Below are 27,964 nucleotides of genomic sequence, written 5' to 3' on the forward strand. Positions count from 1 at the left end.
GAACTACATGCAACATAATACGTAAGTCAACTTCAGGACGCAAAGTTCATTTCAAATCATCTAAACCAGATTCATACAAGCAATGAGGAAGAAAATTTATGTACATTATCTTAAATTTCAATTTCTTTTGCTCTTTAGTGTGTGAGGGACGTCTAAGAGTTAACTTCCGTAATTTTCTAAGAATATTTGATTTAATAAGGTGGCTCTTCACCACTAACAAACGATTGGAAGAGCAATCCCCCACAAATTTCACAACAAAGCTCCCAATGTGGCTCTCAAACCTTGCTCAATGTTGATGGGATTGGGCCTCAACTTAGACAATAATCACATACTAAAGAAGTTGACACCCCGTTATTATAGTAAAAAGTGAAACCTTTCTATTCTAACTATTTACATCTCTCTTATTGTGGCCGTTGGTCAAAACAAAAATAAACTTAATATTCATGGAGGTGTGTGACTGACAGAGAAGAAGAGAAGGTGACAGAGAAGAAGAGAAGGGGAAATGATAAAGAAGGGTCGCGGGACTTTATTAAATATAAAGATATAAGAGAATGAGAAAATTACAAATATGTGTCTCAAAAAACCAAGGCAAATAAAACAACAACAGCAACATAGAGATTATTCTCGACAGAAATTTGACAAATTTTGGGGCCAAAATTTCCTGGCCAGAGAAAAGATGACAATGAGATGAAACTATATTGCATCTCGTTCTATCCAGCTATATTTCTGTACATAAAGGAACTTACAATCTGCTATACACTTTTTTTCCATAATTGTTTCCCCTTTCGCTAACCTTTATTTTCTTCTTCCTTCTACTTTGTATACGTGGGATAATCTTCATACTGCCAGTGTCCCTTCAGAGACTTGGGTATCATCTAAATCTAATGAATCTGGGGAGGGAGATTTGGATTTGCTCATTATTCTAGTAAATCCATAACCAAGAGAACTTCCACTTGCTTCGCACAGCTGCATAAATAGAACAAGAACAAAATACATTCATTCACACATCAACTATACACGAGTCATTTCAGTATTGTATGATTTTGAAATTGAATTAGTTTAAAAGGGTAAACCACTAATTTAATATCTAAACAGTGGTGTGCTATCAATTTAGTCCCTGGGATTAGAAGAATTGTCAGATGGTTGTTAATATTAAAATTCTCCTGTTATATTAGTCCTTTTTTGGACCAGTCAATTTAGACACTGAAACTGTCTAGCAAGGACTAATGTGATTGAGAATTTTAATCTGGGGATCATTCAGAAACACTCAAGTCCCAGGAACCAAGTTGACAACACATTACTATACAGGGACTGGATCTCCAGAATGCATACCTCTGTAAGCTCAGCTAGATGTCGGCATCTGAATTCATTTATAGTCGCTGAAATCTCTGCTGCGGGTAGTTTAGCCTAAAGAAAAAAGAATACTTAGAAAATTGAAGGCCAACAATCTCCATGCTACATTAGTGTCTCATATATTCATATAAACTGGTATAATCAAACCCTTTTCTTTGAATGCTTTGATTCTCAGAAGGCCTACAATAATAAATTACCTGACATACACTTCCTTATTTTTTCATATTTCTTATGAAAGTACAGCTATTGCTGCTTAGTAAATTAATATGAGAAGGGAACTTCTCAGCTAATGTAACCAAGATTATATTACAAGAAGAAACGACTATGATCTTTTATATTAATAATGCCGTAATCAAATAAAAGTTAATATAATATTATCAGACAGTGAAACAAAAAAAATACAATTGGTCAATATTCCTATGGTAATAAAAATCAACTCAGATACTATTCAGCTGTACAGCCCGTCCAGCCAAATCCACCTTCTTGAACCCCTTTGTATCTTGATCAAATGGTTGAGATTTGGCTGTACCGGCTGCACGTTTAGGGCATTCAATGAAATTTGATTTACCTGAGCAAGCACAGCGGCTGCTAATTGAAGACTTGGTTCCAAGGTCTCTGGGACCACCTGTAAATGACAGAGTTTTGCAGTGAGCATTCCATTAATAGCCAGTTTTGCTTTCAATTGGCTTTGAAAAAGCAAGAATTAAGAGCAAGACACTTTTCCTACAGTTTTGAAATTGTCCCATAAGGAAACAAAAACAAGAATACTAGATATAGGTATGAGATTATTACCGCAGTAGCTCCAGCCTTTTCTAAATTCAAGCCATGATCAACGTCATGTGCGCGAACAAAAGTCTTCACATTTGGGAAGTACTTGCTCAGAGCCCAAACAGTTCTATAATTTGCTCCAGGCGTATCTAGAGTTATAGCTGCAGCGCAGGCTCTTTCAGCCCCGACCTTATGTAGGACCTAGTCATCCATTAAAAAGAAAATCAGGTAAAAAGTATGTGACACATGTACCTAAATCATGTGTACTACCTCTCTACTGCCAGCATCTCCAAAGTACACAGGGAGATCCAGGGCTCGCCCAACTGCCACTCTATCACTGTTAATATTGGCAAATATGGATAGCAGGTTAGTTCATCATCTTTAATTTCCTATCCAAAATTGCAGACGTCAAGGGCCTAAAATGAGCTTAGTAGGGCCTAAATTGAACTCAAACAGACTCAACACAAAAGAGGAGCATCTATTATCTAAATTACTTCTATTATAAAACAAATTGAAAATTTAAGATAAAATAAGTATTGAAAAGTGTTCGAAGATATATGTTTTAGATAAAAGGATGAGAAAAATAAAAAGAACTTTGAATATTAGCAAAACTAATTTGATACTAACTAGATACAAAAGGTTAAAGCTAATCCCTATTTATAGGGATACATAAACTCAAACCTAAATAAATAGGAAAATCATAATAAACGACTAATCCCAAGAGATAGTGTAAGATACTCTAAGCTTAAAAACTATACATCAAATCATTCATCCATAAGAACAATCACAAGAAAAGGATAGAAATTTCAATTAGGATGTTGTGTTACCTTCTCACATCTAGCGCAACAAATGGAATAAGTCGCTCAGAAAGAAGTTGAGCAATGATCTGAAAATAACATAGGTAAACTCCTGCACACGTATGTAAACTAATTAATCAAACCAAAATATAGAGAATTTACCTGGCCAACTCGTCCAAATCCACAAATAATGATATGATCTTGCAGATCATCTGTCTGTAAAAGATAACATACAAAAATAAGTCAACTAAATATTCATATTTTAATAAAAAAGTATGCATCGGCCATTGGTGTCATGTGTTTTTGACATTAGCAATGTCACTGTGCCGTGTCAGTGTTTCACAGGTTCTAAGGTGAAAATTTTACGACCATGTGCAACGAACAAAGCTACTGGTCAGCAACTAATGTGCAATTAACAAATCTACTGGTCAGCAACTAATGTAAGAGATTTTACCTCACTTTCTACAGGTAATAAACTTCTAACATCATTCTGCTCGAAACGGGAAGCAATCAGCTGACCTCCTGCAGCTAGCCATGGAGTGATGGCCATTGAAATGCCCACAACAAGAAACAGCAAAGAAGATAGCTGGGAAGACATTATGCCCTGTAGAAATGTTGATTAGCAAGTAGTACTAGTTTTTTTACTGATTACCAAAGAAAACAAAACTGCTTAGCAGCTACTAATACACAAACAATTTTGTATTTTTAACTTACAAAGATGATCGATAATTAAAAACTAAAGGCAACAAGAAATACAAATTTTATTTTTCAGCACTTGCCGGGCATATTCTGACCAGCTCCTATTATTTATCCATTTATTAAATTAACTCCAGCAAAATGACTTATTTTACATTAATACAAAGATCTAGAGTAAATGGTATTTAATAAAGCACAGATTCTTGGGAAGTAAAACAGTATTCAAGAATAAAAAACCTGATTAACAGCTTCACCAAAAGCCACAAATGCAAATTCACCACCAGGAGCAAGAAGAAGACCAGCTCTTAAAGCAGAAATGAGGGAAATCCCAAAGATTCTACCCATCAAAGAAACTAAGATAGTCTTGCCACATATTAAGAGTGCCAGTGTCCCCGTGACGACTGGGAAGTTTGAAACAAAAAGTTTTGGATCGATTGACATTCCAACCTGAAAAGTGACAATATAATTAATATTAATTACACACATAACATATTGAAGTTGGCTTGATCTTTAAGTCATTTGAAACAATAATACTAAGAATCCAAAGACAAATCAACAGCAAAAAATCAATATTTTTTGATGAATTAAACATAGTTGTTACATCTAGATTCTCGATCAACAAAGCTTTTAATAAGCTGTTTGTAAAGCCCTTCTGCTTGCTCTAGAAAGTTTAGTTTTCTTTCTAGTAATTGAAAATTCTATCTCCAACACAAATCCCATGTAAGTGGGACAAAGATTGGTTAAGATCGTTGAGGAGGTGTAAAGCTCAATTCATAACCGACCGTAATAATTGGTGTAAGTATTGCTTTTCTGAGACGATGAGTCCACAAGAAGTATTTACAATTTATTTGTTTTAGGACTATCAAATACTCTACTTGAATTCTTATTTCAGTTGCTTTCCAACTAAAAGTTATACTTTAATCTTAAACTTTGAATTCTTCTTCAGAAAACAGTTGTCAAATCCAAAACTAAATTTATAAAATTTTCTAGAGCGGCTAGTTACTTTGTATGGACCTAGTCAAAAGTTTGATCTATAAAATTTTCAACTCTAAATAGTTTTTCACTTTATTCAGATTGAAGGATCTAACTTCCAATTTTCCATTTTGAACTATTAAGAATTGTGGTTCCAATTTTCCATTTTGAACTCTTAAGAATTGTGGTTGAGCTTAACTTAACCCTATAAAACCAGTTTGTGAGGTGAGGATTGCCCCCACTTATAAACACATGTTCAGAGTTCAGACCATATATTGTCCGATGTGAGGCTCTTAACATGAACTATAACTTAGTGGCATGAAATCCTGATCGTAACCACTGATGGTGACGAATGAAGATGAAACCTCAAGGGGTAGGTTAATCTTTCAAATTTTGATCTTGAAAGGAAACACGAAAACGGAGATGAACTGTAGAGCTTGCATTCAATGCAGGAAAGATTTTTTCTATCTGGTGAATAAATGAAATATTATCTAGGGATTTATCAGAAGAGGACATGTAACACAAAATCAACTCTTCTCTTTGAACAAAATTTGAAATGTATCTAGTATCCAATTATCCACCACTTCCCTTTCATATCTGATGTATGATTCCTCAAGTGGCCAATTCATTGCTTTTCGATATTCCTATAAGATTAATTCAGATATAGCTAATTGACGAGATGGTTTAAGTTGCAGTTTGAAAACACAATTACAAGTGCAATGTTGAGGTATTGATGGACTCAACAACCACAATTGTAGTCACATTAATAGTAACTGTCTGCAACTATTGGCATCACAAAGAAGTTGTAACGATGGTTCAAAATGAAAACAAATGTTTGTTACATGAATAAATAAAATAAAACAGTCAATAAATTTGTGAATTTTGATATTCAGCACCTACCGTCATAAAGAAGAGCCCCAAAAGAAGGCCACGATATGGAGCAATATCAGATTCAACCTGTAAGGAAAATTCAGTTTCTGCCAGTAGTAAACCAGCCAAAAATGCTCCCAGTGCCATGGAAAGTCCTGCCTGTTTTAAGAAAAAGGGGGGAAAATTGAGGTCGGGTTAATGGACACAAATATAATGAACTTAAACCGAAAAATTTGACCATCAGACCATTCATCTACTAAGTTATGGTTTAAATTTTTAATGGTCTAAGTTCTAACACATACACACCCAGACATGCATATTATCAAAAAAAGATTATGTTGTTTCTCATAATTTGGGGTGGGCCTAACTCATCCCACTAAACCGGCTTGTAGGGTGAGAATTGTCCCCACTCATAAACACAACACACAGAGGCCATATCTCTAAGCAATGTGAGACTAAATCCACCCCTTCAAAGCCAACACAATGAAGGTGTTGGGGACTGCAATGAGGCAAGCCAAAGTGCCGCAATTAAGGCGACTAGGGACGGATCGCAATTAAGGCGGAAATTCCAACACACCCCTTCACGCTCGGGCCTCAATGAGCCAAGAGCGTGGACGATGCGGGAAGCCCAACAAGTGATCTAGGATAGGCTCTGATCCCATCGCAATTAAGGCGGAAATTCCAACACACCCCTTCACGCTCGGGCCTCAGTGAGCCAAGAGCGTGGACGATGCGGGAAGCCCAACAAGTGATCTAGGATAGGCTCTGATCCCATCGCAATTAAGGCGGAAATTCCAACACACCCCTTCACGCTCGGGCCTCAATGAGCCAAGAGCGTGGACGATGCGGGAAGCCCAACAAGTGATCTAGGATAGGCTCTGATCCCATCTCAAAATTTGGGTTGGGCCTAACTCATCCCTACAAAACCGGCTTGTAGGGTGAGGATTGTCCCCGCTTATAAACAGAACACAGGCCATATCTCTAAGCAATGTGGGACTAAATCCGCCCCTTCAAAGCCAACACAATGAAGGTGTTGGGGTCTGCAATAAGGCAAGCCAAAGTGCCGCAATTAAGGCGGAAACTCCAACATTGTTATTCTATATAATTTAGATTTAACAGTACTGGAGTTTGTAAAAGTATTGAAACTTCCTTTGGAAAAACAATGCATAACTGATGTATCTTGTGGTTAAGAAATCTGAACAACTTTAATTTTCAAAATGCAACTCATTTAAGCAGTCAATATTTAGTGCACTGGAGAGACAAGTTCTACAGTAGTTCTCTAGTTACAATAATGAAGGCTTGAATGGATTAGTTACTGGAGCAGTACACAAGCTTGACTGGATTAGCTACTGGAGCAGTACACAGGCTTGACTGGATTAGCTACCGGAGCAGTTCACATTGAACTGGTCCGACCAGTTGATTCAGTTTTCAGAATAGTGCTTTAATCAAACAAATGAACAATCAAACCTTGGCAAGCATTCTCATTTTCTAAAATATTCTAAGATAATAATACTACAGAAAACATGAACCATTGCTTATATAATGAACAAAAACTCTAGAAGAAACTCTACAGCGAGCCAAAAAAAACCTAAAGAAAGGATGAAAATGAATGTAATAGGATAATCACGTACCCTGGCAGTAAGAAGACTGGTCCCAAGAATAACAAGAAGTGTATTGGCTGAGAATATTTCAGCATTTTGATTTTCTGCAACTTGCTTGTATATTGGCCGAAGTAGCTGTAAAGAAGAGGAAACTCAGTACAAAGCCCACAGTATATTTGCAAATGAAGTATCACCATCTAAAGCCTTCCTATTGAACCCCGAAAGAACAAATGGTCTTTTTTATGATAGATGATTTATCATTAGGATCCTGAATGGCCACTGCATTCAATCCACTAACACGGGGCACAAAACTTATAAAGAAAGTTCCCTCAGGACCTCACAAGTTCGATTGTTATAAACAACAAGGTACCTATTGCAACTGGTTAGTAACTTCATATATATCATGTGAAACTATAGAATGATGCTTAGCTTTATGCACTATAGCCATGTGATTTGAAAACCACTTAAATCAAATATTAGTCAAACAAAAAACAAAATAATATAGTGTTTTATCAGGACCAAAAAAAATGATATTTCCTTCTAGTATTAATAAACAGTAAGCATCAGCTACAAGACTAGTATTATGTAATAATAATTAGAAATCGTACTGATGAAACCTTACAAGTTAATTTTGAAAACCACTTACCAATCGTCCACCTGCAATTATGGCAGTAATGGCAACTGCTGCTTTAACAGCTGCCAGTCCAAGAGCTTCAGCAATGGCTTGAAAACCAACCTGAAAACAGAGTTTTTTTTAATGCATGACAAACTAAACCATTGAATTTTTCATGTCATAAACTTTCTCAGTCTTTACCGAGGTTCATACAACTTAATCATTTCAAAACAGCTAAAGCCCAGAACTGAAATATTGTCTACCTATCATAAATAAATATTTTACGACAAAGGAGTGTCTGGAAAAATCTTACCCCTCCTTTGGAAGAATTAGGTGAAATAAGAGGTATGAGTATTAGCAAGACTACGACAGCCAAATCCTGAATAGAAACAAAAGATTAAAATAAATTTTGGGTCAAAATATTGCAACGCCAATTAAAGAAAGATATGGAAGGCATTCAAAGCTAATAAAAAACAGGCAAAATCTGAAATTTCAAATTCACACCACAATTGACCAGATAAAGCAATAGAGTGCATGATGCTTGTTGAGGATCTCGACAGAATCATAGTTATTAATCTTGGATAGCCGCGTGTAGCAGCTGACCCAAAAATCACTATAGCAGGATAGTGCACACTGTAATGACCGCTATTTTTTAGGAATAAAATAAAATATGCCGATTAAATAACCAATATTATCGGCATATTAATGCTCAAAATTTTAAAATAAAATGCTCAAAGTTCATAATATAGATTCATAATTAACAATGGCCATACAACTTGAGCAAGTCTGGGGTGCAGAATGGCCCAACACCGCTCTCTCATCTAAGAAACAAAACATCATACCCTCCCTTTCCTCCATCAGCCACCCTCCTCATTCAATATGTTTTTCCTTTCAGAAAAGTGTAGCAATCACACCTCCTACTCCCTATTGCTGTAGCCGCTGCTTCAACAACCCCTAAGATCTAAAAACCACAAATCCTCCTTCCTCTTCTTCACTTGACGCCTGCCATCTCATTAACACGCAACCGCCACCCCTCTTTTGGTTGCTTCTGTTTCACCCATACCCACAGGATTCAAACTCCCATTGTAGCTACTGCAGAAGATCTTGCAGAAACCGCTTTTTTCTCACTCTGCAGTCAATGCCCAAAAGCATGCAAAAAGGTGTGAGTTCCTCTGCAACACTAAAATTGACACCAAGAACCCTAGATAGCAGCCACCTTCTGCAAAGAGTCGGGACACTGCGATAGACCGCTACTGTACCCTATTAATAAACAAGTACATAAAAACATACTAAACAAAAAGCTTGATAGGCAGATATATAAATGTGCACGGCCAGCTGCCCCAACGTTCAACAGCAGATGCAGATTCTTAGTTTCGCAGTTTAAGTCTCGGTCAATAGGAAGACCCTTGTTTATCATGTGTCTTGAACCAACTCTTTCATAACATGGTACTGGCACAGAATCAGTATGCATGTAAAATGATAAACTATGCACACTGCAAAGTGCAATGACATTGATATGACCACTCAAATAACCTCTCCTGCAACTATGGGAGATCCTGTTTAGTTTATCCAGAAACGATATGAAGTACGGAGCAAGATACATATACCACTTATAAGATAGCTCAGCCAGCTATGTTCACAAAAATAAAATTCTCTGTAAAATGCAAAATTACCTGAAAAAGTAAAACAGAAAATGTCGCTCGACCATGCCGTGATGTGCTCTCGCCTCTTTCCTGCAACACCTGTAAAACAAATTAACCGCAGCAATTACAGCATGGCAGATTCCCAGGAAGGAAAAAAGATAGAACGTACAGTGCCTTTTCCCATTTGATAACAAGATAACCTTCATTGAATATATTTACTCATCAAAACCTTTCAACAACAAAAAAAAAGTATTTGATACAAATACAGGCATTTATGAACAGATGCAAGCTACAAGAAATTTGTTAGCATTTACTTACAAAAAAAATTGTGCAACTAACTTTTTCAAAAAAGGTTGACAAGACTTGTAAAATAAAATTTTACAATTAACTCTATTAAAAAAGTTAACAAAACTTGTAAAATAAATAGAATCAAAATGCACAGTTTCATGCATGTTAAAATTATTAACTCTATATTGATTCCGTATATGTTCTATTTGGTAAATTTTATACATATCGATTTTATATATTTTAGATTAGAAATGTTATATTTCTAATACTATATAGCATACTAATATGAACAGTTTTAATGATTATATAGTTTATGTGGGTTTCATTAGAATTAACTGGAGATAGCATTGAATTGTAATCAAAATCTAGAAAGGAATGCTATTGGCATTTTTAGTCTAATTATAAGTTTTAAATATCCATGACGGCTTTCAGTGTTACAGCAACGTTTGTCATTAGCGAGGAAACAAAATGACATAGATGTGCATAATATATTCGGATAAGCAAATAGGCGAGGACCCTTGGCTTTTTCACTTTTCAGCGGTTGCAAAGTAAGCAGATCTAAGCCACAAACTAATACCAAGTGAAGCAAGGCCCCTAGGTTGAGGTGATTGTAGGATGAATGCTCCCTAGCCATGAGATGTTGTCAAATGAGGCAAGGCCACTAAATGGAGTCAGATATAAAAATTTCTTAAGAAAAGAAAAGAAAAATTAATTTATAATTTTGTTGGGTTTATAAACTTTTATTCCTTTAGTTACTTTACATCTTGAGTCGTGTAAGGGCCTATATACTCATGTAGAAACATCTTTCTCTTTCTTGTATGTTTACTTTATTATCACTCACCGAGTTCGTGTGTCTTAGCCTATTTCTCTCCTTTAGGGTTCCCAAGTAGTAAAGTAGTAGGATTGTAAGATTTGCTGATCTTCCCAAGAGTTGTCATGTTCAACAGCAGTATAATGAGGCTATATGGGATAAGGATAGTTTCTATTTTAAATGTCTATAAAAATTGTGTTTTGATATGTTTTTTAGCATAGCTACCTTTAGGTTAATTGAGAGTTAACACTGATATATTTAGATAAAGGATATCAATTCTGGTTGATGTTTCTACTTTCTAGACATGAGTGTGCTGTTGAACATGTAAAATTGAAATGAATGTTGGGAGAGATTCTACTGAAACATTGAAAGCCTAAGGACAAAATTATAAACATGTTTTTAGCAGAATTCTATTCTTAGGCTGGACAGACTAAATGAGTGTTATTAATCTGTGCATTGATTAACATAAAATCAGGCTGTGACAAGAAACAGAAAGCAGAGATGTTAAGCTGACCGGCGTGTGAAAGAATACCACAAGGTCAGAGATGAAATCCCCTGGAAAAAAAATTAAAAGTATATCGTGCTTTGGTTATTAACCTGCAGAACAACGGCAGTGGATGATAAAGCCAGGCCATTCCCGATAACTATAGCAGCAGGGCCAGGCAGACCACAGATATAATGAGCCACCAAGCCAACAACTGCAGCAGTTGCCAAAACCTGCATTTGTTGTAGTCATACGTGCCATGAATAGGTAATACATTACTAAGTACGACAGATAAAAGCTTTGAGGTGAACAATAATAACAAGGATGGGAGATGGAGGTTTCCAATCACCTGTGCAGAACCTAATCCAAAAACATATTTCTTCATAGAACTGAGCCTTTCAACGGAGAGCTAAAACAATAAAGTAGTTAAAATCTTCAGTTTAACTCTTAATTAGTTGATAATGATGATGTTCAAAGTTAAGGTGGAACAAGAACTTATAGGAAACCGCACCTCCAGGCCAATATTGAATAAAAGGAAAACAACTCCAAATTCAGCTATTGCTTTTGTTGCATGAACATGACGAATGATGGAGAGACCGTAAGGCCCAATCAAGATACCAGCAGCCAAGTAGCCAAGAACAGGACTTCCTAAACATTATTGTAAGATGGAGAGCATAGTATCAGCACAATGAAATGTGAATGTAGTAAGAATAATTTTATTATGCACGGATATAGGAGAAGTTCAAACCGTCCAGATAATGGTTAGAACCTTCTGACAAAAGCACCAATTTACTATTTAAGTAGAGTAAAAAAATATCCTTAAATGTAATAGTTTCATAGGGTGACAATCAAAATATACAAACTCCGACAAGACCAAACAGTCAGTACACGTAAGCCATGAACCAGTCCATTGGAAGGTCTGATAAGGCCTCAGAAACTGTGTTTGAAAACTATTCTGAACCACTTAAACCATGCTAACTGAAAACGGTTTAATTAGGACCAAACAAAACGTTGGTGCCACTAAGCCAAACTATATTTGTTGATTAAATATCGCATTACATTCTATATATTGCATCCTTCAAATGAAAAGAACTTTAGAATAATATTGTATTTATCTGTTGCTAAGCTTGATTATTTATTATAGAATATTATACCATCAACATAAATGTATTGTATAGGTAGAGTACAATTATTATCTATTGATAACGTCATATATTCATGGAATATATAGGTATATCTTTAAAACCCTCTTCCACCTTCACCAGACCTCATAACCAAAAAGAAAAAACTCTATTCATCAGTTCAAGGACCAATCCAATTTATAAAACATCTATCATAACTGATTGTCATCAAAGTTTCATTGAAGCAACTATGGAGCTCAGTGCCTAATCACATTCTGTCTAAAACATCTAGTCCTAGACAAACAACTTCATTAATACTATGACAGACTATGTTCAATTCAACACTCAGAAATCAGGGTAACTGAGTTACCTCCAGGGATTTTTTGAAATATTGGCACAAATATAACACTTGCAAGTAATAACCAGAGCATGTCAAAGAGGGAGGCTTCTTCCTCATTCACCTGGGATAAATATTTTACACTACAGTCAGATGAAATTTATAAAATTGAGCATAAGATTAAGGAAAAGGAATGAAGAAAAGCAAACCTCTTGATGAGGTAATGATGCAATGATTTTCTTAATTTTCTTGGGGATTTTCTGGAGTTTCCTAAGTAGAGGCTTTGCATTAGAAGAAAACTCTTCAGCACTGGTCGCAATAACATCTGCCTGTTGAAGGAGCCGAGGATTTTTCTCTGCCCTATTGGCATAGACAGCAGCTCTGAAATAAAAATATCCACCATATTGTATGAATAGTTGCATATAAATTTACATGGCAAGAAGGCACAATATAGTCTCCTTTAAAATTTGTATCAATCCACCCCTTAAAACGCAGGGGGCTTTCTGGAAGCGTGCTTCCGGTAGTGTATTTTGACAGAAAAATACACTACCGGAAGCACGAGGAGCATATAGGGGGTGGATTGAGAAACTACCTTAAAACTTATTGAGCAACTCAATTAAAGGTGACATATATCATGATATCTATGTTGCTTATTACCCAGAAATCTTTAACAAAAACCATCCTAATATTCAGAAAACTTGAAATAGATAACAACAAAAGAATAAGATATCGGAAGATTATACAGACCCTGCTCCCATTAACAATAACCCAAGAACTAGCTTGGGCAACTGCTTCTTCGCAGATAATATGAGGCCCTGGAAAACTGAAGCTGGTGTGGACTCAGTCTCCTCTTCAGGAAAAGAAAAGAACGATGCTGGAAAGAATCGAGATGACTTTTTTGATTTGGGAGCAAATGGTGAACTATCTTTAGTCAAATCTTTCTGTGCTTCCTGCTTTTTTGTTTGGACGGCATTCTCATTATCACTTGTATAATCAGATTGTGCTGTGTCATCTGAAATTTGGCTGGTTTGTTCAGATTGTGTTTCGGGTGACAACTTGGTAAGTAAAGATGCATCATCAACTGTGGCCAAATCTTTGTCTCTACCAACCGTGACTTCATCAGAAATAATTTCTACCATGTTCTCCTCCTCAGAAACAAGCACAACATCTTGTACTTGAATAGTCTCTACAGTGTCAGCATTCGAATTTGAAACAGACTTATCAGCTCGCTGTAAAGCAATCTCTGCATCATTCACGCGTTGTGTAGCCTCAAGTTCAAATGCAACAGCTTGCTCTGCTAAAAGCATTATGTTTGTAACATCCTCCTCAGCCTTCATTGCATCCAGCTGTGCCTTTTCAGCAACTTCTTGCAATTTGCTAACTTCCTTTTGCAACTCCTCCTTTTTATTTTGAAAGCGCCTCAACTCTACCTCGCAATTTGCCAAATTTTCCTGGCATGCCTTTATATCTTCTTGCGCAACAAAAAGTGTGTTCTCCTTTTCTGTTAAGTCCCTATCACCATCAATCTCATTAGAACCTTCATGCACTTCTTTTGCAGCTTCTAAAGACTCTACGGCTACCTGAAGTCTTGCCTCAGCTAATGAAAGAGCCATTGTAGCATTTTGGACAGCATCTTTGGCCAAATGTTCTTCATTTGCAACTTTTTGAATGGTGTCAAGGGAAGAATTAACATCATTCAGAGATCGGGCTGCTTCGTCATGCAAAAAGATGGCAGTCTCTGATATTTTTTTAACCTTTTCCTCAAACATAGTACTATTTATTTGTGCCACTTCAAGCTCTTTCAAGGCCTTTTGCAGTAGTTCTTTCAATTCTTCCACACTTAGTACCTCCACTCCTATATCCTTCCCAACTTTCCCTTCTTCTTCCACAGGAACATCCAATCCTTCATTAGATGCATGTGCCACCTCTGCATCCTCGCCTGAACCTTCCACATAATCAACACTGCGGCCATTTCCATTAACATAAGCTAAAGAATCATTACCCTGGCACTTCAACCAAATTACTCTGGATCCCATAAGAAGTTTCGTATTCTTACAAGACGTGTGTCTCTTAGTGTTCAAAACTTTAAACTCGCCACTAGAAACCACTTTTGAATCATTCCAACCAGCGGAAACGCAACTAACTTTGGTCTCCACACTAAAGTGTGATCTCGAAACACTCTTGCCCAAAAAACCAGAACCAAAACCTCTCCTTCTAAAGTCAAAACAACCTACTTGACCTACTAATTTTTGTTTGCAACCAGTCCCCACGCCTCCGTGTAAAATTCTTGACTGTGGCAAACTACAACCTAAATCCATGTTCATATTTCTCAACCTTCCACACCTCAACACTCACACAAACAATTTCGCCAAACCAATCAGCAATTTATAAAAAAACCTAATGAAAAAATAAGAAAGTCAGATGTGCATGAATTCATCCAAAGCAAAACAATTCACTAAATTCTGCAATAGAACAATAACCAATCAAAAATCGTATGTGGATCTTTCACAATTGAACAACTCAGATACAACATTTTCCAACGCATTTTCCCTTAACTAATCAGCAATTAATCCAAAAACCGAGGCAAAAATAATTCAAAAATAAAAACCTATAAATCTAACAAAATCTCAATACTCATTCATCAGAAACAAATACTTCACTGAGCTTAGTGAGAAAACGATATTGAATAAATTCGGAGAGTACGTAACTGTGCATCGAAGAGTATAATATTTTGAAAATGAAACGAAAAATGCGATGATTGATCGAGAAATGTAGAGAGAGAAACATGAAGTGAAGGATGAATCGACGTGGTGTTCGAAGTCAAGCTCACTTCAGCGAAACCTAGTAACGAGAACGCACCTAAAATGGCTAGGCAGCGACGACGTCGGAGTATCTTGGCGAGACAGCGACGGCAACAGAAAACGGCGGTGAGCCGATGAGCGAAGCTGCCGGCGAAGAAACGATACGAACGAGGACGACGGCGCTGCTTAATGCTTGCTGTGTTGCTTAGGCTATGATTTTTTTTTTTTTGCACGGAAATTTTGCAATGAGCGAGCGACACTTTTTTTTTTCTGTCAGACGAACAAAAACTCTCTGAAAAACTTTTTATATGTAATAATAATAATAATAATAATAATAATAATAATAATAATAATAATAATAATAATAAATATTAACTAATAATAATAATAATAAATACTAACTAATAATAATAATAACAATAAATATATATGCAATAATAAATGTTACTAATAATAATAATAATAATAATAATAAATAATAATAATAATATTATTAATAATAATAATAATAATAATAATAATAATAATAATAGGTTAAAAAAATATGTTGTTGTTTGTCTTTTTGAAGGTGAATGACCCCTTTTATATTTTGAAAATACCCTACAAAAACGGCCATTGAGTATATGAGGGGATATTCCAAAGCTATTTTGTCTTGGTCAATGTTTGGTTTTCAAAAGAAAGTGAAAGGATAGTAGAATGAAGGATGGTAAAATATGAAAAGATTTTTTAGTTTTTTAAAAGAAAATATTTAATGTGTTTCATTAATATTAATTATAAATAAATAATATAATATGGAAGGTGATAGTAAAATGTAGATTAATTATGAAATAACACTATTAACTATTTTATTCGTCGGTTAAATTTTACATTAAAATTTTAATTAATTAATAAAATGGACCTAAAATAACTCTGAGTTTTGAGACATAATTGATAGGAGAGTTAATAAGATTATCCACTCATCTGCAAATCATTGATAACTTTTCCTAAATTACGAGTTGACAAACCACATAAAAATGTAAAAAAGTTTAATAAATTAGCAATTAGTTCATAATATAAAATAACAAAGTTTAATAGATTAGCATCATAATGACAAAATAACAATAACACGATCGTATTAAAAAAAATATTGTAAGGGGACAAGATTTTATTTTTCAATAATGCAAATACTATATAAAGCTATGTAACAAAAAAAAACTTTAAAGAAAACCATAAAATAAATAAGTAACCTACAGGAGAGGGTGAAACCCTCTTGTCCAACCTATAGCAGATAGCACTTTGAATCATCGATTGTGCATAATTGGTGAAAGTCCCTTGAGGGGAGAAGTCAACAAAGCATCCCTCTAGGAAGGTCAAATCTTTGTGGAAGTTCGTTAGTGACGCTGGGCAGCTTATCATTGTTGTTCACGACTCACCCTGGTCCTCTGACAGTTAGGGAACTTCGGTCATTTGCCTTTGAAGAGGATTATACCTAATTTTAAACCAAGGTTGAAGCTTTTCTTCATGAAGAATTGATAGAAATGTCATACCATACGCGTAACTGCGTAAGGCTTCATCTATCTTGGTATTCGGTGTTGCAATTAAAAGGGAAGTCTTTGTGTCTGACCTTTTTCAAAAGGAGAAAAAGGTGCTCGATGAACATATTGGCACCTAATTTATTCAGTAGGGTTAGTTTCTTGACGAGCTTTTTAAGTTGGACAACCTCTTAAGAGAAATTGGTTATGAGATGTGAGCTTTCGGTATCCTCGCCTATTAGTTGAGAATGTGCAATTGTTGCCTCAAGAAATAAAGGAGAGGGATATCGCGTTGTCGTATGTTCGGAAGGTGTTATTTGATATTGAGACCACTCTTGCTAATGTAAATGGAGCTTTAGATTAAATATCACTGATCATCCAGGCACAGAAACTCAACCAACTGTAGATGGCAATAAGGGAGTTAAAGACATCCTTAAATGAAGTCAGTGAAAGTTTGAAGAAGGCTCAAAACGACCTTTTGGAGATGCATTTTGAAAATATCGACATGTTTAAAGAGTATGCAAAGTCAGTACAACATGGTTACTTTGTATTGCATTCCTCTTTTGAAAACACTCTTACGCAGGTTGAATTTTTCCATCTCAAGGTGTGAATGTTAAGAGAACATATCCATCATGAGCTTGAAATAATAGATGAGATACCAGTGAATCTTGATGACGAGTCAGACTCATAGTTTTTATTTTGTTATTTATTTATTTTTGACAAACTAACTTTTCTCGGGTTTTGTTTATTGTTGAATGAATGGTTGTGTTTTATTGTTATATTTGCTTCATTGTGAGATTTTTTTCTTCATTCTCTTAATATGGTATATACCTTCCCAATGTATTGTCGAGGATCCCAAGCTAGCTTATTTATGATCTGGCCTCTGTCTGAGGTTGAACTCAGAAGTTTTATTGGACGTATGAGGAACGCGCCTGGTCAAATGTTTGTTCCTCTTCCATTCCCCCGATTTTAGACTTGGTTTGAGGCCAACATAATGAGGACTCACCTCATGTATTTTGGAACGGCTATCTACTAAGATGGGGTGAGCCCGAATCACCACCTATTTTGTGATTTGTTGTCTTTATTCGCGTGACTTTCACTATGGGTTTTTCATTGCTTTAGTCGTACACTTGTGGTGTTTATGACAATGCCTTTTAGTTGTACCTATCTTTGCATGACCACAAAAAAAAAAGAGTTTGGTAAAAAAACAATTAAATATTCAAAGAAAACAATACATGATGAAGTGTGTTTTTGAGTGCATGATTGAAAATACTAACCAAGGTGACCTAGTCATTGTTTATTAATCTAGGGAGATCTATTTTGTCTTCTCACTACGAACTTTATATCGTGCTGGTGTTGTCCCTTGCTTGTTTCCCGAAGAAAAACCTCAGATTGTTCTTTGACCATTGTCACATGCATTCATCAAGTTAAAATAATCTGTGGTGTTCCTATTAGTGACATCGATTCTCTGTGTTTTGTGATTGACTTCCATCTTCCTCGGGCGCTTATTAATGTAGGCCATGTTAACTTCTAGTGCACTTTCTTTCCTTTTTCCAAGTGGTGTCGTGTCCTTGTTATGTTGTAAGGTCTTGTGTATTGACAGGCTCCAGATAGATCAGTGCATATTGTCATAGACTCGTTGTGGACATTATGGTATTTCATCTTTAGATGGACTGGAGAGACCATGATGTCATGCCCCACGATGAAGGATATGCCTAGACTACAATTGTAAACGCTCTTACACGGAACTAACAAGAACCATAGGTCTAATGTCCCAGTGTCTCTACCTTCGCCAAAATTAACCATAATATTTATATATCCCAAGGGCGGGTCATCATACCATTGAATACTCGCGGGTCAGTTTTTGCATAAGACGACAACCTCTCATTTTCAGCCTAATCTTCTAAAAAAAATTGCGTACATGATGTCCCGTGAGCTTCCCTCTATCAATGAGGATTCTTAACACGTTGAAGTTGGTCATGTAGTCAATATCATCTAAGAAAATTTTCATTCGGAATACCACTCACCTTCTCGCTATCCTGAATCTAATAATGGACCTTTCTTGTTTCTCCTTAGGGACCATTTCTCCCTCATTACCAAATGACATCATTTTGACAATCCTTCTTTTTTTATTGCCTATTTGGAAGGGTTCTTTGGTCAGGGAAGACCTATAGTAATGGATGTTATATATTCAGGCTTTCCTTTCTGATTTTCTTCTCCTTTGTCATTACTGTCATTAATTCCTTTGGTCTCATTCACAACTTCGGTTGTCTTATTGGGAGACTCCTTTTCTCGGTGAGGGGATCACTTCTTTCTTAGTGATGTGTATCGCCTCTTATATTCTTTCCTTCTTCCATAACCCTCATTTCTATTATCCTCTTGGGTACATCGGGATGACCTTCCCTCATTAATAGCTCCTTAATTGTGTCTTTCAAGTGCACACATTCATATGTATTGTGTCTATGGATATTATGGAAATGACAGAGGAGTGTAAGATGGGAATCTGGTTCGCAACCATCGGTCTCCTTTGTCCCAGCATTAGTTAAGGTCACTCTCTACCAATCGATTATTTGTCATGTTTCCTTACCCTTGGCCCTTGTCCATTTCTCCATCCATAACTTCCTTTGCATAGTCAATGTAGGTTTCAATCCTTCTAACCCTAAATTTTTGCAAAATATAAAATCTACATTCGGTCTTTTCTTAAATATCAAACATTTAAGTTCATCATTCGTTCATCCTACCTCTACGACTACCTTAGTTAGTCGGTCCATGTATTCTCGTAGAGTTTCATTTTTCTATTGTTGGATTCTTTCGAGGAAGGTTGTTCTATTATCTTATGGTTTAAGCGTTAAAAGAATCACACAATTTTTTAGGAGTTTATGTAACTGTCAGGCACGGTCTTGAACCATGTCATGGAGGCTTTTTTGAGGATCATAACTAACAGTTTGCATTTCACTGCAATCTGAGTGTGGTGATAATAAAGCATAGTATCCATGTAGTTGATGTGCTTGTCAGAATCTCCAGTCCCATTGTAGTTTTATAGCTTCGGAGTTTTTTCTCGAGACTATGGGATTTGATTGTCGAGGATTCTCATAGAGAGTGAGTTCCCTTTCTTGGCCAGGAACATGTATGTCAATGTCGTGTGTGTCCTCCATTCGTGAATGACACACTGGAAATTGGTGAGGATGACGTGCTTTTGGGGGGGAATATGGTTATTGTCTCTTTCCCCAAAATCATGGGGAGGAGATCCACGTTCTTGGTATCGAAGACGATTTGGCGACCTATGAGCTAACCGGTGTAACACCCTAAAAACCTCGACTCTTTAATTTAAAAAGATAAACAATATTATTCTGAATTAAGGTGCTTCACATTCTCGACACACATATTCTTCAAGTAAATCAGAAACTTACAACAAAACTTGTAACACACTAAAAACCCCATGCGTAAATAGTGCAATTTTAAACAATAACACACATAAGGTGTCACTCGACACAACAAAAACTTGCTACGTAACACGGTTTAACAAGCATCAGGCAATAATTTAACACATGTTATCACATACTCACCTTTACTCTTGCGAATTCACTTAAATAAAATAACTCAACCAACAATTAAGTCTCATAATACTTTCTTTCAAAATAAACTTAGTTATGGCAAATATCTTCCAACTTAAACAATGCATAACATAAAAAACAATGACTTAAATATGAGACAAATGAGATGGCTCGATTTGTTGAAGGATTATGATTTTTGGTTTGAACTAACTTCACGGTAAAGCCAATGTCGTAGTTGATGCACTGAGTTAGAAGACATTGCATATGTCGAAATTGATGGCAAGAGTGTTGGAGTTAATTGAAGAATTTAGAGATTTGAGTTTTGTTTGTAAAGTCACGTTGCAGAGTGTGAAGCTGGGTATGCTAAAGCTTACCAGGTATTCTTAAGGAGATTAAAGAAGGTCAGAGGACTGATATAAGATTAGTTGATCGATTAGCCTTAGTCAACCCAAGTCAATGTGGTGATTCTCGAGTCGACGAGAATGGTGTTATGAGATTTCATGAACGAGTGTATGTTACGGATGTGCCTGAACTTAAGAAGAGTATTCTTGAGGAAGAACACTGAAATGGTCTAAATATTCATCCCGGTGCTACGAAGATGTATCAAGACATGAGGAAGATGTTTTGGTGGCTAGGAATGAAAAAGGAAGCTGATGAGTTCGTGTATGTGTGCTTGACTTGCTGGAAGTCAAAAGTTGAGCATCATAAGCTGTTGGGTTTGATGCAGTCGTTGTCTATTCCTGAATGGAAATGGGACACCATTTCAATGGACTTTGTGTCTGGGTTACTGAGAATAGTGAATAATTGGGATACTATTTGGGTTATTGTAGATATGTTGACTAAATTGGCTCATTTTATTTTGATTCGATTTAACTATACATTGGAGGCTAGAAGAGCTGTATGTTAAGAAGATTCTCAAGTTGCATGGAATTTCATCCACTATTGTATCTAACAGAGATCCAAGGTTTACATCGAGATTCTAGGAGAGTTTGCAAAAAGCTTTAAATACGAAGTTAAGTTTGAGTTATGCTTATCATCTGCAGACAAATGTTCAAACATAGAAGACTATCCAAACTTTAGAAAACTTGTTGGCAGCTAATGTGCTAGAACAATGGGGTGCTTGGGATTGCTTTTTGTCGTTGATTGAGTCTACCTACAACAATAATTTCCATTCGAGTATTGGAATGCAACCATTTTAGGCGTTGTATGGTAGAAGGTGTAGGACGTTTTTACGTTGATATGAGTCCGGAGAGAGTGTTGTGATTGGACCCGAGATTATCCAACAAACTATGGAGAAGATCAAAATGATCCAACAGAAGATGGAAGCTTGGAAGAGTCGCCATAAGAGCTACCATGATCACCAAAGGAAAGCACTTGAGTTCCAAGAGGGAGATCATGTGTTTATGATAGTTACTTCGATAAATGGTGTTAGATGAGCTTTAAAGTCTCGAAAGCTCACTCGGCGTTTCTTCGATCTGTACCAGATTTTGCAGAGGATAGAAGAAATGGCCTCTCAGGTTGCCTTGCCACTGTCACTTACTAATCTTCATGATGTGTTGCACGTGTCTCAGTTGAGGAGATACATTTCAGATTCGTCTCGTGTGATCCAAATGGATGATGTCCATGTGAGAGATAACCTAACTATTGAGGCATCACCCATGCAGATAGAGGATTGGGAAGTGAAGCAGTTGCGTGGTAAAAAGATTACCTTGGTGAAGGTAGCTTGGGGAGGACCAGCTAGTGGAAACGTGATTTAGGAGCTTAAGAGCCAGATGAGGGATTCGTATTTGAATCTGTTTACTTAAGGTAATTTTTGAGGCGAAAATTCTTTAAGCGGGGGAGAGTTGTAACGCCCCAATTTAGATTATCTTATTTATTTAGATTATTTATGAACTTTGTGTGTTTATTTAATCATTATGTGATGATAATTAAATTAATTTGGGTGGTAGGGATGTGTGACCTTGAGAGGAGAGTGTAGAGAGTAATTAAAAATTGATAGATTTTATTTAGAATTATGACTTAATACCACTGCACCCCTCGTAATGTAGGCGATTTTTGCTTTACCCTGTGCAATATATATATTTTGGATTACTCTTGTAAAAATTTTTTGGATTCCCCCTAAACATACAAATTAAACATTGAATCTAAGGGGTAAATCAAAAAAATTATTACAAGGAATAACTTGTACCCTTAATAAGCAAAAGACATATTTTAGGCATTTTTTTTAATAACCAACTATTAAAAAAAAAACGCAGTTAACCATGTTTCGGGAAAAATTACGCATATAATCAGGTTTTAGAAAAAGTTATTGAGGAGGAGCCATATGAGATGTCTCATACTCCTAAAAAAGCATGGAGGCGCCATCTAGGATGGCGTGTACACTAGGAAGGCGCCATTTGGAGTGACGCCTCCTTTATTTTTTTCAAATTTTTTCAGTTTCCTGCGGATTTGACATTACCTGCTAATGACATCCCAAATGGCGCTTTCATGTTTTTTTAGGAGGAGAAGTCATTTCATATGGCTCCTCCTTAATAACTTTTTCTAAAACCTAGTTATATGCGCGTAATTTTTCCCGAAACGTGATTAATTGCATTTTTTTTAATAGTTGATCATTAAAAAAAAAAATCTATATTTTAACTTGTGCACTTTATATTATATATTTAGTTATGTTTTTGAGTTATAATATTTATTATTAAAAGTTAATTTGGTAGAACCCATGCATAGCACGGGGTGCTTGTCTAGTATATGTTAAAGATCTTAAAGAAAAAGTTGTTCCGTTAAAAATATGAGAACAACATAAGTGTCAAGAGAACAATAAGTAATAATACTTAATCAATACAAATAAATATGATTAAAAAAACAAAGGGACTAAAAAGAGAAACTATATAACATGAAATACGATGATAAAAAAACAAAATGAATTGTCATCGGTTACAACTTAATAGTTTCGAACCCTTATTCCCCACACTTTCTCTTCCAATATATTTAATTAAATAGCAGTCTTAGTCACTAAGTCAATAAAGAAAAAACAAAAATAATATAACATAAAATAAGATGATAGAAAAGAATCACATCTATAGCATAAAGCATGTCAATACTTTTGTTGGAATAAAAAATAACTACAAGTCATTTCACTATTTAGAATCTAAAAATTGGATCAGGGACCAATATGAGAAGTGGTGAAGGATCTGGTGGAAGCAGGGGGTGAGCTTTTTGGAGTAAGAAACTTGAAAAGGAGAAGTAAAAAGAATGTGAAAACTAGGTAGGAAGGTGTGAAATTTTAAGAATTTGATGTAAAAATACTTAACATTACAAAATTATATTACCTTCCTTTTATACAAATACTAGTCAGAAAAATTGGTTACACACCTTGTCCATCAGAACTGTATCAGTAACCATTAACAAATAGATTGAAAAAACATAAAGATAACTAAACATACACAACTAAGAGCTTGATTATTCAATGTATGCAAGCAAGTAAGAATATTGCACTGCACCAATTCCGGAAGCAACCAAGTTTATATTTTTCTCTATATTACAGTAGGTATAGTGATTTGTGATGAAGGAACATCAAGATTTGCATAGCAACAACATTGAGAGTGTTTGTGAATTGTGATGCTGTCATTGTTTTGTTGCAAAAATGTTACAGTTTGCAGCCTTCGATTTTGAACCTTCAATTATGAGTTCACGAACTTCGATTATGGGTTTGATTCTGAAACTAGATGTGATTTGAGTGTTCTTCACTGATTTGGGGGTTTAGGATTCTCCGGTTCATTATTTGATCATGCATTCATGTGAAAGTGAAAAGTAACCGAGTCTGCAATGCATAGATTAGAAGCTGAAGTTAAAAATAACTGAGCTGTTGAAGAATTTGGTTTGATCGGTTTGGATTCGGTTAACTGCAGTTGGTTCAGTTATGGTTGTTTGTGAAACACAGGCCCAGTTCATTAACCAAAAGTAGTGGTTCGGTTTATTTAACTACAGTTCGGTTTGATTATGTAGTTTTTTTTGAACAGTCCTGATTATAACACTGCTTGATACACCATTATCTAGTTACGAACAGTTGGAAAATGGTTTCCTAAGTCAAGGTGTTTACCCTTTCAATCTTAAACAAGCTTTGCGCCATGGATTTGATGATGTCCTTTAAAAACATTATCTCAAGCTGCTGCTACATGGCTCATCTATTGGAATCGGTTTGCACCATTTTTTGCTGCAGCTTTGATGAGTTATTATTTATGATAGCTGTATGACTTAGCAGCAGCCATATGAACGATCAATCCTCTGTCTGTTTAGCAATTTCATTTCTAATCCCCAACAAGGAATTATACTTGAACCTTGTCCCAACAGATATAAAGTCCTTTGTGAGCTGTGAGAAGTCGAAGACAACCAGGCTATCGAGGGTCAGGTGTAAATCTCCAGGCCATTCATTTTTCTCCTTCTCTTCAAACGCCGCCAATGCTTTCTCACATGATATCCCATAAAAGAAAAGAAATCATTTATAGAGTAATAAATGATTCTTCTACATATCGTTCAATTTAATTTTCTCTTGAGCTTCAACAAAACATGTATCCTGAGAACTGTTTGAAACATTTATTTCTATGGAACTGCTACCTGATGGTTTATGTACATTACTCTCCTCCATCAGACCTCTCATTCTAATAACATCTTCCCACCTATTGGATCCTGCGTAAGTATTAGAGGATAGTATATAGTTGCCACTATTTGAAGGATCCAGTTTTAGAAGCTTGTTTGCGGCAATCTCAGCTAAGGATAGATTTCCATGAACTTGAGAGGCACTCAGCAATATCCTCCATACTACAACATCTGGTTCCACAGGCATCTGCTTTATGAAATCATATGCCCTTTCTAGATCGCCAGAGCGACTCAAAAGATCCACAATACAGCCATAGTGTTTCATTTCCGGTGTTAATCCATAAACTTTTTCCATACTTTCGAAATATTCCAACCCCTTATCTACCACTCCAGCATGAGCACAGGCCAGCAAAACTCCAACAAAGGTTCCGTGAGTAGGCCTAACACCTTCCCGCAACATAAGTGAAAATAAATTAAGTGCGAAATCTGCAAAACCATTGACAGCAAGGCCTGAGATCACTGATGTCCACGATACCGAGTCCTTCTTCCCCATCTCTTCAAATGCCGCCAATGCTTTCTCAACCGCTCCACACTTGCAATACATATCAATCAAAGCATTTCCAACATAAATATCAGCCTTCACATCATGTGTCCTAATATAGTCATGAACAGCCTCTCCAACATCAAGTGAGCCGATATGAGCACACGCAGAGAGCACACTGGCAACGGTGATTTTATCCGGCTTCACCTTAGTTTCCATCATTTCTTTGAAAAGCCTCACTGCCTTTACAAACTGACCTGCTTGAGAGTAACCAGTGATCATAGAAGTCCACGAGATCACATCCCTCTGCGGCATATCATCAAACAGTTCCCTTGCAGCAACAAAGTTACTTGCTTCCCCATAACCCATGATCATAGCATTCCAAGAAACCATATTCCTATCATGCATTCGATCAAATACTCGCCGGGCCAGATCAACCATACCACGCCGTCCATACATATCAATCAATGTATTTCCCAAATAAACATCAACCTCCACCTTATTTTTCTCAATGTACTCAGCCATAGCGTCAGCAACACTCCACTCACCCAAAACAGAACAAGCCAAAACAACTTTCACCATTGTCACAGCATCACCCTTCACACCAGCCATCCTCATTGCTTCAAAAACATCCAAAACCTCACTATACCTCTTACACCGACCATACCCACAAATCAAAGAATTCCAAGATACCAAATCCCGTTCAGACATTTCATCAAACACCTTACGCGCAAAACCCAATTCACCAAATCCTGCATACCCATGAATCAAGGAGTTGGAAACAAAGAGAACCGACTCAAACCCAAGTTTCAAAACACGAGCATGAACCATTCTGGTACAGGAAACATTAGGAATGCGAGCACATGCCTTGAGGAGAAAAGGGTAAGTGATATTGTTACCAATTAGGCCTTGGCTATACATGAGGTTGTAAGTGCGAATGGCTTCAATGGGGTTGTCGGTTTGGGACCAACCACGTATCATGAGATTCCAATGGGATAAATTGGGTTTTTGAATTTGGTGGAAGAAGTCTTTGGCTTTGAGGATATTATGGGGAGAAAGTGCGTAAGATTTGAGAAGGTTGAAAATGGAGGAAGGGTCTGTATGAAGAAACTCTTTGATCATGTTTGTATTCAGAGATAAGATGAGGGTAATGAGTTTGGTGCTATACAGTAAGAGGAGTTTAGTCTATGCTTGACTGTGTCTGTGTTTTGTATGAAACAAACAGAACAACAATGGTGAAGGTCTGAAGGAAGTGGAGATAAAATAGTGTATTGATTTATAATAAGAGGGACTATTATGGTTTTTACTTTATTTCTTTCTTGCTATAGAAAACGGACAATTTGTTAAGTGTTTTATATTTTATGTGGAGGTATAAAAGTCTATAGGTAATTAGTAACATTTATATTTATGCAATTATTAACTTTTATATTTAATTGAAGGTTTAAAAACCACTATATGTTATATTTAATGAAGGTTTAAAAACCACTATATGTTATTATTAACTTTTATAATTTAGTGGAGGTTTATAACCTTATTTGCACTTGCTAGCTTTTATATTTAATGAAAGTCTGAGACTCTTAGTACAAATATTCTTTTAAATTCAGTGGAAGTCTAAAACCTCATACGCATCTACTAATTTTTATCATATGTGTTCATTTACCTTATATGTTATAGATTATAATTATCTCTAATACTTATAACTATTAGATGATATTTAACACACTTAAAATTTGGCTAGATATTTTTTTTATCACACTTAACTTTTTTTTTCTTTTTCAGAACGGTAATATAACGACCATTTTTTCAAAATTATCTATATAAATACTTCTTTCTACTTCTTTCATAACTTTCACACCATTCTCAAAATATCTACCTATATTTTTTTCTTCAAATGACTAAATTTATTATTTTGTTCATCACTCTACTTGTAATTATGTTGTTTGTTGTCGGTATTATCAAGCGTGAAGAATTAGGTAATAATTTTATAGCTTTAATGATAATTATTGTTTTACCATTACTAATCTTAGCTTGGTTTGTAAGTAAAGGTTTTTGAATAATATGTAGTCATGAATTTTGTAATTGAATAAATTGATATTTCTTTTAGTTTTTAAATATTGATTATGTTCATCTGAATTATAGATATAATCATGTCAAATCTTAAGCGTCAATTCAAAATTTTAAGAATAATTGGGGACAACTTCATAACTTGGAACAACAATTTAATAGAGTACCTTACATGTGAGAGACTTAACAAAATTCTTGAAGGAGACAATTTTGGAAAATTGACAAACGACCTAGATGAAATGGAAAATAGAAAGTCAAAAGTTAACAGAATAATCAAGCATCATCTTGATGATGGATTGCAAACAGAATATTCAAATGCTAAAGATCCCAAAATTTTATGGGCAATATTAAAGCAAGACCTGAACATCAGAAGAAAGTAATGTTACCCTCAATAATGGATCAGTGGAACAAGTTAAGGTTCCAAGATTATAAAACTGTCATTGCATATAATTCTGCTATGCACCAGATTATATCTCAGCTAGAATTTTGTGGCAAAATTATAACTGAAAAAGAAAAGTTGGAATTTTTTCCGACTTTCCATGCATC

At 35.7% G+C, this 27,964-nt stretch overlaps 2 protein-coding genes across 2 annotated transcripts; both read right to left on the minus strand.

Moving 5' to 3' along the window:
* Window positions 1-525: 525 nt before the first annotated feature.
* Window positions 526-15,440, minus strand: LOC131638313 (K(+) efflux antiporter 2, chloroplastic-like). Its single transcript, XM_058908863.1, has 21 exons — window positions 15,214-15,440; window positions 13,102-14,751; window positions 12,564-12,735; window positions 12,388-12,478; window positions 11,408-11,544; window positions 11,246-11,305; window positions 11,010-11,129; window positions 9,344-9,412; window positions 7,984-8,049; window positions 7,704-7,793; window positions 7,088-7,192; window positions 5,487-5,615; window positions 3,852-4,061; window positions 3,373-3,522; window positions 3,081-3,134; window positions 2,949-3,007; window positions 2,392-2,458; window positions 2,146-2,322; window positions 1,922-1,978; window positions 1,333-1,407; window positions 526-966 (listed from the first exon to the last, which is right to left on the minus strand). The coding sequence occupies exons 2-21, from the start codon at window positions 14,676-14,678 to the stop codon at window positions 838-840; spliced, it is 3,594 nt and encodes a 1,197-aa protein (XP_058764846.1). The 5' UTR covers window positions 14,679-14,751; window positions 15,214-15,440; the 3' UTR covers window positions 526-837.
* A 7,588-nt stretch (window positions 15,441-23,028) lies between these two features.
* LOC131638318 (pentatricopeptide repeat-containing protein At2g22410, mitochondrial-like) lies at window positions 23,029-26,658 on the minus strand. The gene has a single exon (XM_058908868.1). The coding sequence runs from the start codon at window positions 26,474-26,476 to the stop codon at window positions 24,740-24,742; it is 1,737 nt and encodes a 578-aa protein (XP_058764851.1). The 5' UTR covers window positions 26,477-26,658; the 3' UTR covers window positions 23,029-24,739.
* Between the last annotated feature and the right edge of the window lie 1,306 nt (window positions 26,659-27,964).

The sequence above is a fragment of the Vicia villosa genome, unplaced genomic scaffold (assembly GCF_029867415.1).
Source record: "Vicia villosa cultivar HV-30 ecotype Madison, WI unplaced genomic scaffold, Vvil1.0 ctg.002260F_1_1, whole genome shotgun sequence".
In the NCBI taxonomy this organism is placed as follows: domain Eukaryota; kingdom Viridiplantae; phylum Streptophyta; class Magnoliopsida; order Fabales; family Fabaceae; genus Vicia; species Vicia villosa.

Coding starts and splice junctions, on each gene's coding strand:
- LOC131638313 (XM_058908863.1), bottom strand. CDS start 14,678: ATGAACATGGATTTAGGTTGTAGTTTGCCACAGTCAAGAATTTTACAC. Junction 7,193..7,703: donor TAATTGCAGGTGGACGATTG/GTAAGTGGTTTT, acceptor TCTTCTTTACAG/CTACTTCGGCCAATATACAA. Junction 2,323..2,391: donor GAGATGCTGGCAGTAGAGAG/GTAGTACACATG, acceptor ATGGATGACTAG/GTCCTACATAAGGTCGGGGC.
- LOC131638318 (XM_058908868.1), bottom strand. CDS start 26,476: ATGATCAAAGAGTTTCTTCATACAGACCCTTCCTCCATTTTCAACCTT.